The 14,392-nt window shown below is 43.1% G+C and overlaps 1 protein-coding gene across 1 annotated transcript in view; it reads right to left on the bottom strand.

Moving 5' to 3' along the window:
• Window positions 1–13,038, bottom strand: part of WDR11 (WD repeat domain 11) — a 55,436-nt gene extending 42,398 nt beyond the window's left edge. The window contains exons 1-5 of the mRNA XM_006831499.1: window positions 12,908–13,038; window positions 10,883–10,994; window positions 6,482–6,635; window positions 5,513–5,686; window positions 1,924–2,110 (exon numbers count right to left, since the gene is read on the bottom strand). Coding sequence (XP_006831562.1) covers window positions 1,924–2,110; window positions 5,513–5,686; window positions 6,482–6,635; window positions 10,883–10,994; window positions 12,908–12,993 — 713 coding nt within the window. The 5' untranslated portion in view covers window positions 12,994–13,038. The remainder of the gene's footprint in view (window positions 1–1,923; window positions 2,111–5,512; window positions 5,687–6,481; window positions 6,636–10,882; window positions 10,995–12,907) is intronic.
• Window positions 13,039–14,392: the final 1,354 nt, after the last annotated feature.

Raw genomic sequence — 14,392 nt, 5'->3', positions numbered from 1 at the left:
ATCATTGCTGATGTCCGATGGATCTTGGCTGAAAGCAGAAAGATGTTTACCTGTGCTTTATTGACTACGCAAAGGCTTTTGATTGTGAGGATCATGACAAACTATGGACAACATTTCGAAGTATAAGTATTCCGGAACACTTAATTATGCTCATGAGGAATCTGTACATGGACCAAGAGGCAGTTGTTGGAACAGAATATGGAAACACTCAAAGGTTTAAAATGAAGAAAAGTGTGCAACAGGGTTGTATTCTTTCACGATACTTATTCACGCTATATGCTGAGCAAATAATCTGAGAAGTGGAGTTATAGGAAGAAAAACGTGGCATCAGGATTGGAGGAAGACTCATTAACAACTTGCGATATGCAGATGATACAACCTTGCTTGCTGAAAGCAAAGACGACTTAAAACATTTACCGATGAAGATCAACGAGCACAGCCTTCGGTGTGGATTATATCTCAATGTCAAGAAAACAAAAATCCTCACCACTGGACCAATAAACAACATTCTTATCACCAGAGAAAAGATTGAAGCTGTCAAGGACTTCATTCTTCTTGGATCAACTATCAACACTCTTGGAAGCAGCTGTCAAGAAATCAAACGATATATTTCATTAGCCAAATCGCCTGTACAAGACCTTTTTAAAGTGTTGAACAGCAAAGATGTCAGCTTAAGGACATCTTTGCTGTCCTTTTCAATAACCTCATATGCATGCGAAAGCTGGGCAGTGAACAAGGAAGACCGTGGAAAAATTGATGCTTTTGAGTTACAGTGTTGGAGGAGAATATTCAAAGTGCCATGGGCTGTCAAAAGAACCAATAGATCCATTTTGGAAGAAGTGCAGCCAGAGTGCTCCTTGGAGGCCAAGATGGCCAAACTTCATCTCTCATATTTTGGACATATTGTCAGGAGGGACCAGTCACTGGAGAAGGATATCATGTTTGGTAAGGTGGAGAGTCAGAGAAAAAGAGGAAGACCCCCAACAAAATGGATTGGCACAGTGGCAGCATCGATGCATGACAACAGTAGTCAGGTTGCTCCGGGATCGGGCAGTGTTTCGTACTGCTGTGCATAACGTCGTTATGAGTCGGTACCGACTGGAGGGCACCAAACAACAACAATTTATTGCTCCAGTTGTGAAGATTTTTGTTTTCTTTACATTGAAGTGCAACCCATACTGAAAGTTGTCGTTTTTAATCTTCATCAGGATTTCAAGTCCTCTGTTTCTAGCAAGCAAGGTTGTGTCATCTGAATATCTCAGGCCGTTAATGCATCTTCCTCTAAATCTTGATGCCACCTTCTTCTTCATATAATCCACTTCTTGAGTTATTTCCTCAGCATACAAACTGAGTAAGTATGGTGAAAGGATACAACCCTAACACACAACTTTCCTGATTTTAAACCTTTAGTAGTCCCTTGTTCTGTTATAACGACTGCCTCTTGATCTAAGTATAGGTTCCTAATGAGCACAATTAGCTGTTTTGGAATACCCATTCTTTGCAGTGCTATCCATAGTTTGATCTACTCTCAACATTAATATCTTCATTTCATATTATCAGATATAAAATTGAGAAGTCAAAAGTTGTACTCTATAAAAATCAACTAGTGGAAACAGAAATCATATTAAATACTGAGTCTTCTCTTCATATTGTTGTTATGTGCCGTGGATTCGGTTCCAACTCATAGTGACCCTGTACAGGGTTTCCGAGGCTGTAATTATTTATGGGAGCAGAAAGCCTCATCTTTCTCCCGCAGAAGAGCTGGTAGTTTCTAACTGCTGACCCTGACATTAACAGCCTGATTCGTAACCACTACTCTACCAGAGCTCCTTCATAAGAGACTAAAAAGAGTATTTCTTCTTTCATAAATCCAAAACTAGAAACAAGAAAAGGAGAGATGAAAAAAAATCAGTTACAACTTACCTAGGCTTCTCTTGAGTGATTAAAATTTTCACTTTATTCAATGCCTTCTTGGCACCTGTGGTGGCAGCCGGCTTGTTATGAGCCGGGCTGGAGTGGGGGCTGGAGATGTACACTTTTTTCCCAGGGCCAGAGGGAGGCTTGGATGGAGAGAAGTCAGAGATGAATATAATACCCTCACTGGTGAGCACTAGAGTGAGAGACATAAAGCCCTGATTAAACTTTTAGTTAAGCCTAGAATTTTTTTTCCAATACAATCCTGAGAACAAGGTAATGATCATTTTAATACAGAACTGGCAGCATTTGGCTGCCCAAGCACGGTGGGAACATTCTCCAAGTTGGACAGAAACAGGTGGTCTATTACAATTCATCAGAGGGCTCTAAGCTCAGCATTCTAAATTAATGTTTATATTTTAAAAATACCAGAAGGTTATTGGCAGAATGAACAAATGTTTGTTCTTCTGAATATATTCAGAGCATGAACTCGCATGAAAAACTCCTTCTTGTTGCATCCCATAACTTCATATTTCAATGACTCTTCAGTATAAAAAAATTTCAGTCGAGACTTTGCATATCACGATTCACAAGTTCAAATATTTGATTTGTGAACCTAAATTTGTTATGATTACCATGAGCTACTAAGTCTAGATTCAACCTTAGAATGTGTTAAGAGTGATCTTTTCCTAGAAGTTTTGTAACATACAGGGGGACGTAATTAATCTTACAGTTCAGGGACAGGAGACCGACCCAAGGACCATCAAGGGAGAAGAGCATGAGTGGAATGTGGGACTTTATCCAGAGAAGTAACACCAGAGATGGAGGCAGAGATGAGGACATGGAGAGTGGAGCAGCTGAGGACTCTAGACTCATGGAAAGAGAAAGGCTGTGTGCTGGCAGCCAAGAGGCAGGCTTGTAGAATGTGCCCTTTGGTTGTTTGAATGATTATATTTTCCTGAGTGTTTTTTGTGGACATCAAAAAGAAAAAAAACAAACACAAGAACAGAAGCAAATACTGTTAAATAGTGATGTATGGAGGGGATTTTAGTCATTGCACTGATATGAAATACGAGAGATAAGTGCAAAACTGATTGTTCTCTCATGTAAACTATCACTCAATGCACAATAAAAGCTTTAAAAAAAAAAAAAAAAGAGCAACCTTTTCTATTTATATTTAGGGGAAAAAGTAAGAGTCCAACAATGGCTTGCACAGTAGTGAGTATCATTTCTGGGGTTCCTAGATGCATGGTTTAGTCCAAACAAAATGTGTTTAAACACATCTCTGAGGCCAGTGGATGGCTGCAGGAAAGCTCTCTAATGTATGTGTCTTTGTGTTTTTTCCTTCAAAAACAGGATTTTTTTGTTTTGTTTTGAGATAGGAAAACATGATTTTGAGGTTAGGACTAGTATGAAAATTTTAACAAAACTTAATGGATATTATCCCAAATCATTACAATTTTGCAACAAGGTTATATGAATGCTTCCCACAGAAAACAAGTTTTTAGATGGATCAAGCATGTTTGTGGAGGTTGGCAAGACTTCAAAGGTGAGACGAGAGAGCATCAACCTCGACAAAATGAAGAAAGTATGGCTCAAGTCCAGAAACTGAATAAAGGCCACCACAGAATTACCATTGATGTGACAGCTATTAAAGTTGGCATCCTGCATGGGCTGGCATTTTCAATTTTAAGTGAATATTTTGGCGTCAGCAGGTTTTCAGCTGGATGGGTGCCAACAGTGCGGTGAGATTAGCTAGCTCAAAGAGCTCATCTTTCCATCTGTCTTTTAAGCAAGGTCAAAGCTAATAATGATGATTTTATGGAAGCAATGCTAACGACGGATGAGTCTGGGATTTACCAAGAGGATCCAGAGAGCAACATCTGATCAAAACAGTGGCTTCCAAGGGAGAGTCTGCTGGGCCACTTCAGGGCAGAAAGTGCGCTTAGAAGTTACAGTTACTGACTCTGGGGAACCCGAAGAGGTGATCGTGATGGATGGTCGCAGCCATTTATTATGGAGGAGTATTAAGAAAACTGAAAACAGTGAGGAAAAGGCCACAAATGCTGCACTGAGAAAGTTTTTTCCAAGAGAACAACGCATGTGCTCATTCTTCCAGGGTAACCACGACAGTCCTGTGAGCATTTCAGCGGGAAAACTTACCCCCATGATCTCTCTAGCCCTTGTCTTGCCCCTTCAGAGTTTTGTACCACAAATTCAAAAGAACATTGAAAAGAAACACCATTTGAAACTCTTGAGCATGCTGTTGCAGCAATGCTTTCTGACTTAGCCTCACACACCAAGAACAGGCCAAGTGGCAGCAGCACACACTGAGCAGCACACGTGCTCTTCCATGACTGAAATTCTGAGAAAGCGGGGATCATCAGCCTGCTTCACTGATAGACCCCAGAGCCCCGAGTCAGGGCCTGACGCACATTAGGGGCTCAAGAACTCGCTGCTGGATGACCGCATCAAGACTGTTGTCAACAACTCAGTCACAGCAAGCTTTCTAGACTAGACCCGCCCTAGATCAGCAGCTCAGGAAAACATCAAAGCACATCTCCCAAGAAAAAATCCCCTGGGCTAATTCCGTTCCCTACATCCATCTGTTATAGCTCTCAATAAACAGAGGTATAAATCAGAACATTTTTTTTTAAAGGAAGAACTTAATTAGGACATTGTTGTTGCTGTTAGGTGCTGCTGAGTCCATTCCAATCACAGCAACAGAATGAAATGATGATCTGCTCCTACACAATCCACACAACTATTACATTTGACTCCACTGCTCTTGCCACTGTGTCAGTCCATCTTGTTGGGGGTCTTCCTGTTTTCCACTGACCCTCCTCTTTAACAAGCATGATGTCCTTCTCCAGGGACTGGTCCCTCCTGACAATATGTCTAACGTCTGAGAGGCAAAGTCTCACCACCCTCACTTCTAAGGAGCATTCTGGCTGTACTGCTTCCAACACAGATTTGTGCTTGTTTTTCTGGAAGTTCATGGTACTTTCAATATTCTTCAACGACGTCATAATTCAAATGCATTAATTCTTCTATGGTCTTCCATATTCACTGTCCAACTCTCACATAATGAGGCACCTGAAAACACCATGGCTTGGGCCAGGCACAACTTGGTCCTCAAAGTGACAGCTCTGCTCCTTTAACACTTCTCAGGAGGTCTTTTGCAGCATTTCTGCTTATTGCAATACATCATTTGCTTTCTTGGCTGTTGCTTCTTTTGGACAGAGACTAAACACTCTTAACTCAAGTTCTTCAAGTTTTCCAAGAAAAAGAGCTAATTATGTCTGAATGTCAGCATCAAACAGCTCTTTGTTTCTGGCTAGTCTAACTCTACTCACACCTTCATCAGAGTGACGGTGAAGCTTGCTGACTTGAATTTCTAACCATGGAAGTACTTATAAATGACACAGGGCTGTCACTGAGCAGCTGTGTCAGAACTGCGGAGAAATGGGCTGCTTACACTTCTCCACTTTGCTCAGTCACTTTACTGTGACAAGTATGCAATGTGCATGTTATACATAGGTAAGAGTATCAACATTATAAATGTCTTACTTAGTTCCTACCAGGGACTAGTACTCACGTGTTAAGTGCGAGGGATCAAAAGGGTCAAAAGAGAAAGAAAGAATGTTATCTGCGTAGCTCTTTTTCCAAAGCTTGGTACCAGTGTCTGCATTCCAGAGCACGATGTAATTTGGAGGGTGGATGGCAAGCAGTAGATCCCGGGAAGCATCCTGATTCCACAGCCACTGCACGTCTGCAAAGACCAACAAGGACAGGCAAAATTCAGAAACCAGCCACTTCAAAGGACACTTTATTAACGTGTCCTTCATACGTGGTCATCAAAATCATAAACCCCCGAGGGGCGACACGTGTGGCTGTGTGACGATGGTACTGAACGTTCCTTTCACATAAAAATAAGCTGCTTAAGATCTCAAATTTGAAATGTTCAAGCAAGCTGAAATATGATTTCAGGTACAATAAAAAAGAAATCTGCATTAATAACTGCTTAAAATGTTACAAAATCAAAGACTCCCCTAGCAATACTTCTGTGCAATTAGCCAATGGGATGTTGCAGATTTTTCTCACCAGCACACCAGACAGAGATCTAGTTCAGCACCTAGAAGACAGGAAGTGCTTGATGACAAAATTTTACACGAATGGGGAAAGCTACCGAGTGAAACCCGTGAGTCTGAAGAACCCTGTTCTGGTTTGAGATGAGTGCCGTAGAGAAACAGCCACTCGAGCCCACTAACAGTCAGTATAAACATTTCATAACAAACACAAGTTTATCATGAAAATAAAATTCCAGCCATCTCTGTCACCGGAAGTAAGCCCCAGGGTTACTTCCAATGAGCAGCTCAGCCATGACTGTGGCCGAGGCTGACAGAGACGCGTGTTCCCAAAGCACGGCCGAGCTGAGACGGGAGCAGTCATGACCAGCAGCGTCCTGGGACGGGAAAGAAAGCTGCATTTCAGTCAGAAGAACAGGCTCCCCACATCAAGAGCTGACTGGATGCAACACAGATAAATGCGACCTGGCGGCCCTCACCCTGGATAGGTTTGGCATGCTCTTGGATCTCACACTGAGCTACTCCAGCCGCCACATCCCAAACGATGATCTTCCCGTTGGCATCGGCGGAAGCTAGGCGCAAGGAATAGGGTGAGCCGAGGTGATGGTGGTAATTTTCCCTGGCCCATTTCACCTGCAGCAAGGAGAGATCAAATCCAATCAATACTCGCAACGGACGGAACCAAACATCATTTCACAAAGCCACCAGCTCCTAAAAGAAGCCAGAAACCGGTTTCCATCTTAAAAGTCATACCTTTTTATTGTTTGTGGTTGTTTTCAACGTTGTTGTTAAAATATTTTTTAAAAATCGATGTTCTTGCCTTTACAATATAAAAAATGCTATCCTGCTATAATAATTTAAGAAATGAAAGTTAAAAACACCACAGCATCCTGAAAATTAGTTTTCCTAAAATTTTTTTATGATAGAAAAAACAAAATCCACTGCCTTCAAGTCAAATTCCAACTGCTGGTTATCCTACAGGACCAGTTAGAACTGCCCGATGGGGTTTCTAAGGTTGTAGTCTTTACAGGAGACTGCCTTATCTTCCTCCTGGGTAGCAGCTGGTGGGTTTGAACCACCAACCTTTCAGTGAGCAGTTAAGCGTTTAACCACCATGCCACCAAGCTCCTTTAATCAGTCTTGTTATTGCCGTTATGTATCGTTGAGTTGGTTCTGACTCTTAGCAACACTGTAGTCTCTCTGAGGAGCAGTTGGTGACTCAAGCTTGGTGGTTCAAACTCACCAACTGCTCCTCAGAAAGACTACAGGTGGCATGAAGGCAGTGGATTTTGTTTTTTTCTATCGTAAAAAAATTTTAGGAAAACTAATTTTCATGGTGCTTATTGTACAGTGCCATACCACATCATCTACAATCCTGTTTAATAAATGAACTTAGACACTACAAAGACTTCAAATACACACATACACACACATGTGTGCATGCACACCCACACAGGTAGTGCAAGTGAACCAATTACAATTCATTAATTATGAAAAAGGGAAATAAGGTTTTCTGAACTTTACTGCTACCAAGCCCAAGGTTTTACTGTTCAATACATGTACCTTTTCCACAGACCAAAAAACAACAACAAAAAAAATTATGATACATATGTGTACGTATATAGTCATGTGTATATATACCTCTAAGGAGCTCTGGTAGTGTAGTGGTTACGAATCGGGCTGCTGATCTCACGGTGAGCAGTTCAAAACTACCAGCTGTTCCGCGGGAGAAAGCTGAGGCTTTCTGCTCCCGTAAAGATTTACAGCCTCGGAAACCCTATGCAGGGTCGCTATGAGTCAGAACCAACTCCACGGCACATAACAACAACAATATATACCTCTGTGTCTACATGTATGTATATCTGGTGTGTGTGTATGTGTTTAGTGCTTAAATTATATTTATGAGTTCTGGTGTGGTGTTGCAGGATAATGTGGTGGACTGAAAGGTGAGTTTGAACTACAAGGTCAGTGGTTCAAACCCACCAGTTGCTCTTCAGAAATCCTATACAGGATCACTGTGAGTTGGAACCAACTCGATGGCACTTAACAGCCGTACCCTCTTACAAGCGTGTTGTTCTCCTGACTACTCTGCACAGTAACGCTAGCTGTGGTGCCTACGGTCATGTGTCAGCCTCATGGGACCACAATTCTCAATATGTGGCAGTGACGTAACTTGGCAGTTATGCATCGACTTAGTTCTCCAGTGCTGCCACAGCAGAACTCCCCCAAGGGGATGGCTGTAATAACAGACAGGAGTTGGTGATGGTTACAGCGAGTGGAGTGAAGTATTACTGATTGGCATGTTTAAAAATGGCAACTTCTGTGTTATGCATCTTTTATCACAACATTTAAAAAAAAACAAAAAAAACAGAGAAGCAAGCAGAGAGAGGGGGACCTCAGTATGACCAAGAAAAGAGTGCAGCACGGCCTCTGGACCCAGAGTGCCTGCCCTGAGGGTGTCCTACAGAGGGACAACTGGTGCCAGGGCACCCGGACAGCTCTCAGGAACGTCAGGCCCCCAGACTCTGGGATGAGACATGGACCTTCCCCAGAGACAGCCAAGAGAGAAAAGCTGCCCCGGAGCTGGTGCCCTGGATTTGGGCATACAGCCTCCTGACCTGTGAGGGAATGTAAACTTCTGTTTCCAAAAGTCTTTCGTCGACTTCGACAGAAACCTAGTGTCCCTTAAAGCAGCAGCAGGGAGGTGAATTGAGTAAGGGCATTCATCCCACCCTTGTCCCCGGAAAATGGATTGGCTGACCACATCAGATGACATCATGGGGGACAACTGCATCATTATGTAACTGTCAAACAACATCATCACATCACTGACAAACGAGTGAGATTAATGGCCCAGTTAAGGTGGCGCACGCTCTGTGGGGACATAATGACGTAATAACCCAGAATTCTATAACCAGTAAAAATGTCTTTCAAAAACAAGGAGAAAAAGAGACTTTCTCAGACAAAACTTAGAGACTGAAACAACATTAGATATGCATGTCAAGAACTTTAAGAAAGTTTTTCAGGCAGAGTAAATATTTAACACTAAAACTGAAACTTGTATCTATATGGTGGTGGTGGTAGTTATGTGCCGTGGAGTTGGTTCCGACTCATAGCGACCCTGCACAGGGATTTCTGAGGCTGTAAATCTCTATGGGAGCAGAAAGCCTCATCTTTGTCCCACGGAACGGTTGGTAGTTTCAAACTCCTGACCCTAAGATAGAGAAATGAAAGCTCCAGAAAGAGCTAGTTTTAAAAAAAGGCTAAAATAAAACATTTTTGGTTAAAAAAATAAAATTACAAAAACTACATCTCACACCAAATTTGATAGTCAAAAGCCGAATGCTTCCCCACATGATCAGGAACATGGCAACAATACGCTCTTACCATTCATATTAATCACTGTACTAGCAGTCCTACCAAGAGCAGCACAGTAAGAAAAATGACATCGATTACAAATGGAAAAAAGTCTTTTATCTGCAGGTGACATGATTGTCAATGTAAAAATTGTCCTAAAGAATATATATACAAAAATACTACCAGACTACTAGATCAAGTGTGTTCAACAAGAGCAGAGTATACAGGTTAATATACAAAACTCAACTGTATTTTCCCCTACCTCACACCACATACAGAAACTGACTCAGAATGGAGTCTGAAGAGCTCCTGACAGCCATCAAACATGCAACTATTGCTCCCGCTGTGTTCAGAGTAAAGATGACAGATGAAAATCAACACTGCATGGACGATGCACTAGTGGACTAGCGGGCCACATGACCCTCAGTATCCACAGCCCTGAGACCAGAAGAACTAGATGGTGCCCAGCTCCCACTACCAACTGCTCTGAAAGGGATCCCAGTAGAAGGTCCTGGATAGAGGGAGAAAAATGTGGAATAAAATGAAAAATGAAAAAAAAAAGACCAGGTTTCCAAGTCGGACAGAGACTGGTGGAAGCCCTGCAATCCTTAGTCACTCTTCAGGTCTGGAAGTGAACTTTCCCACGTGGCTCAGTTTTCAGCTGAACAACAGATAACACTACTGAGGTGTACTAAAAATGTTTTTAAATCAACTCAAAATGGATCAGATACAAATATAAGAGTTAAAATTATACAATTCTGAAAATTGGCTCATCATCACTAGCCACCAAGGAGACACCACTTCACACCCACTATGATGGAAATAACAAGTGTGTCTAGTCTGTGGCGACACTGAAACCCTCATGTGACGCTGGTGAGAATGTGAAACTCTGTGGTCCAACACAGAATTACCAATGGACCCAGAAATTCCCCTTGTAGGAACAGACTACCTAGTATACTAATATATGTTGTTAAGTGCCTTTGAGTCGGTTCTGACTCATAACAACCCTGTTATCTTTGAACCAGCTGGTGGGTTTGAACTGCTGACCCTGCGGTTACCCGTCCAGTATTTATCCTATAGTGCCACAGTAGGGCTCATACAATATGCTGGTGACAAAGTGGGTTAAGTGTTGGACTGTAGACTACTAACTGCAAGGTCAGTAGTTCGAATCCACCCACTGAGAAAGATGAGGCTGTCTACTCCCATAAAGATTTAGTCTCAGACCCAAAGGGGCCATCCTACTCTGCCCTATAGATTTGTTACGAGTCAGAATTGACTCAGTGGCAGTGGGCTTGTTTTGGGTGGGCTTTTGGGGGGATCCGCTTTAAAATAACTCAAGAATGTGCCTCTAATAGCTCATCCTGGATTTACAGTAAATAAGAAATGTGAACCTGCCCCAAATGGACTATATTTTTAAAAACTATTCAGCATTTTATACATATGACTAAATGAAAATTTAGTGACACTTAAAACCAAAGAATAGAAAATATAATATACTGAGATTCAAGTAGGCTTTGACTCACCTTGACAACGTCAGCTTTGTGCTTTTCTAAAACTTGAAGAGTCTGAGCAGTATTGGAATCGATCACTACCACAAGCGAATGGCATCCGTAAGCAATTAAACCTTGCCAGCCCCTAATGAAACAGCAATGTCAAACGTAAACATATGTGAAAAAAAAAAATAATAACACAAGAGTTAACGGTTATTGTCAACACACATCCTAAATAAAGGAGAAATCTAATTTAAATGTACCATCATTAACAAGGAATCCTGGTGTGGCGCTGTGGGTTAATGCGCTGGACTGTAAAGTCGATTTAAACTGTAAGGTCAGTGGTTCAACCTCACCAGCCGCTCCTTGGAAACCCTATACAGGATTGCTATGGGTCAGAACCAACTCGACCGCACTTAACAACACAATCATTAATACAAGTTGTAAGTCCTTTACATTGCCCTACTTAAATAAGAGGCAGCCGAGTCAGAACCAACTAGAAATCAGGTAACAACAATTATAATATACAACAATATTTATGTAACATAATAAAGTTGACAAATGCTTGTTAAAATTCATTTTTCATTCTGCAAAAGAGGCTTTAAGAGCTAAGCATAAACAGCCATGAGGTTATATACAACCACAGGAGCAGTTGCCAGTGTTCTTGTCTTTCAGGCCACAGGTAGGCCTGGTCTTACTTAGTTTTGAACCCTTATCAAACCAAATCCACTGCCATCAAGTCAATTCCAATTCATAGCAATCCTATTGCTGTTGTTGTTAAGTGCCATCCAGTCCAACTCATAGCAACCCTTTACAGGGTTTCCAAAGAACAGCTGGTGGGTTTGAACTGCCAACCTTGCAGTTAGCAGCCCAATGCTTATCCTACAGCACCACACCAAGACCTTATGTTGTTGCTGTTGTTAAATGTGGTTGACTCGGTTCCAACTCATAGTGACCCTGTATAAGATTTCCAAGGAGTGGCTGGTGAACTTGAACAACCGACCTTGCAGTTCTAACGACTTTATAGTCTGACACATTAGCCCACAGCGCCACATCAGGGCTCCATAAGACCCTATTGTTGTTGTTAAGTGCCATCGAGTCGATTCCGACCCATAACGACCCTGTATAGGGTTTCCAAGAAGCAGCTGGTGAGCTTGAACCGCCAACCTTGCAGCTCAAACGGCTTTGCAGTCTGGCGCATTAACCCACAGCGCCACACCAGGACTAAGACCCTATAGGGCAGAGTGAAACTGCTTCCTATGGTTCTGAGGCTGTAATTCTTATAGAAGCAAACGGCCTCATTTTTCTCCCAAGCTGCAGCTGGTTAGCAATACAACACTTAATCCACGGCACTACCAGGGTGTCCTTGAACCCTTAGCATCCACAAAGTGCTTGACACCATACTGGGTGACCTCTGTAGCTAGAGGCAACCCTTCCAATCAGATAAAACAAGACGAACTCTGAGCCCCTAAGGAGGTCTCAGTCCTCGACAACATTATCGGAGGCACAGCTACAGAAGTGTGCCTTTCCGTTAGTCCAATTGTTAATTTTTCCGAATTGCAGTGTTATTTTTCCTCTGAAAAGATAGAAAAAGAAACGACCTGTTGAGGACGGGAACGTCCTACGGAAAGCCAGAAAGGACAACTGAGAACAGGCAGGCACATCCACGAAAGAGGAAGGGAGAGAAACACCGGGCTGAGAGAGAGATGAGAACATGGGGACGAGACAGTGGAGTCCTGGGGGTAGAAGGAGAAAAGCCCGGAATTGGAGGAGAGGAAGGAATGTGATGCCGAGGAACAGGCTGAGGACTGCAGCTAAGACCAAGAAAACTGGGCCAAAGGGCCATATATACGGATGTATTTGCAAAGGGAAATTTCCCCATGAGGCATTTATTGCATTTATAACAACAGCAGCAGCAGCATTTAAAGGAAAGTCTCCATTATGTCTGCGCGACACTCTGTCTTAGCAAGGCCAAACCAAAGGGCTAAGTCCTCTTTCCTTCCCTCCCCACACAAACTTCTGGCCGAGCCTGGGCGGCCTCGGGCCCGTCGCCCTCACCAGTCCACCGCCGTCTTGTTGTGGGCGTTGAGCGCCCCAGTGAGGGTGCGGGCTGACACCTTGAAATTCACCGTATAGGGTAACATTGCAAAAGCTGGACGCGGCCCCCGGCTGCGGCCCGTAACCAGGAAGCGGCGACCGCTGTGTTTCCGTCCCAAGCATTGTCCGGGTGGGCCCCTGGGCGCTGCTGACAGGGTTCCGCAGGAACCACGGTTCCGCCGCCAACAGGTTCCGTCGCCTCCGGATTCCGCTGCCTAAGGGTTCCGTCGTCTCCGGGTTCCATTGCCTTTGGGTTCCGCTGCTGGCAGGTTTGGCCACCTGTAGGGTTTTACAACCCAGAGGTTCCTTCGCTATTTGCAGGTCCTGGCAGTTGCTTGTCGGTAAACAGTGCTGCTGCCTCAAGCCATGTCTCTTTTCATCAGGTTGAGTGCTTTGCTGGAAATCGTGAAACAAAAGGAATACATGTCTTAATTCACCTTTTGCCCTCTGTGTCCACATCCGTCCCTAATGATGCTGCCAGTCTTCATCAGAGATGCCCATATCCACAAACCTAAGTTTATCAGTGTCCTTATGAGACCAAACACACTCGATGGCACTTAACAGCAACAACAATTAAAAATCTGGAAGCGCTGGTGGCACATTGATTAAATGCTTGGTTGCTAAGTGAACGGTTAGCACCAGCTGCCCCACGGGAGAAAGATGTGGCAGTCTGTTTCCTTAAAGAATACAGTCGAGTCAGTTGGGCACCTACCAATGCCAGGCGCTGCTGCAAAGTTAAGAGTATAGAATAAGACCCCTCTCTTAGGGAAGCAATGGGAATTAATTGAATGAAATGAAGAGAGTGGACTATATGAATGGCCTGAAGACCCAACAGTTTCAAAAATGGAGACCTGAGATCTTAGAAACATTCCCTCGCAAGGCTGTTGACGTGACTTTCATTTTCTTTTCTCCTCCGGCAAACTCTCCTCCGTATCAGACACAATCTGTGGGGCCTGTGTTCCTCACTTCCTTTATGCCCTTTGCTCCAGCACTGGATTCCTTTCCAACAAGTATTTTTGCAGATAGCTTTCTTTACTGCAACAGATTGTTAGCTCCATGGTCCATAAAAGGAACCAGATCAAGGTCATTTTGCCATCAGGAGTCTTTGTGTGCTTCTTAATCACTCCTGAAAGGCTTTCTTAAAGATCACCTCCAATATTCTCCCAGCTGTTAAGGTCAGTGAACATCTATTGGTTCCTATCTTCTTGCAACTAATAATATATTAGTTGTTTCTCCCTCTGGCATAGCTTTTTTTTATTCACACTTTCCCTTAATGCTGCCTTCAGTCTTCACCAGAGATGCCCCATAGCCACAGATCTAAGTATATCACTCCCCTATTTAAAATCTGGGAGCCCTGGTGGCAAAGTGGTTAAGCAGTTGAGGATCACCCTAAGGTCTGCAATTTGAGCCCACTAGCTGTTTCATGAAAGAAAGACGAAGCAGTCT

Source organism: Chrysochloris asiatica, unplaced genomic scaffold, assembly GCF_000296735.1.
Source record: "Chrysochloris asiatica unplaced genomic scaffold, ChrAsi1.0 scaffold00003, whole genome shotgun sequence".
In the NCBI taxonomy this organism is placed as follows: domain Eukaryota; kingdom Metazoa; phylum Chordata; class Mammalia; order Afrosoricida; family Chrysochloridae; genus Chrysochloris; species Chrysochloris asiatica.
This window is presented reverse-complemented; position numbering and strand designations above follow the sequence as displayed.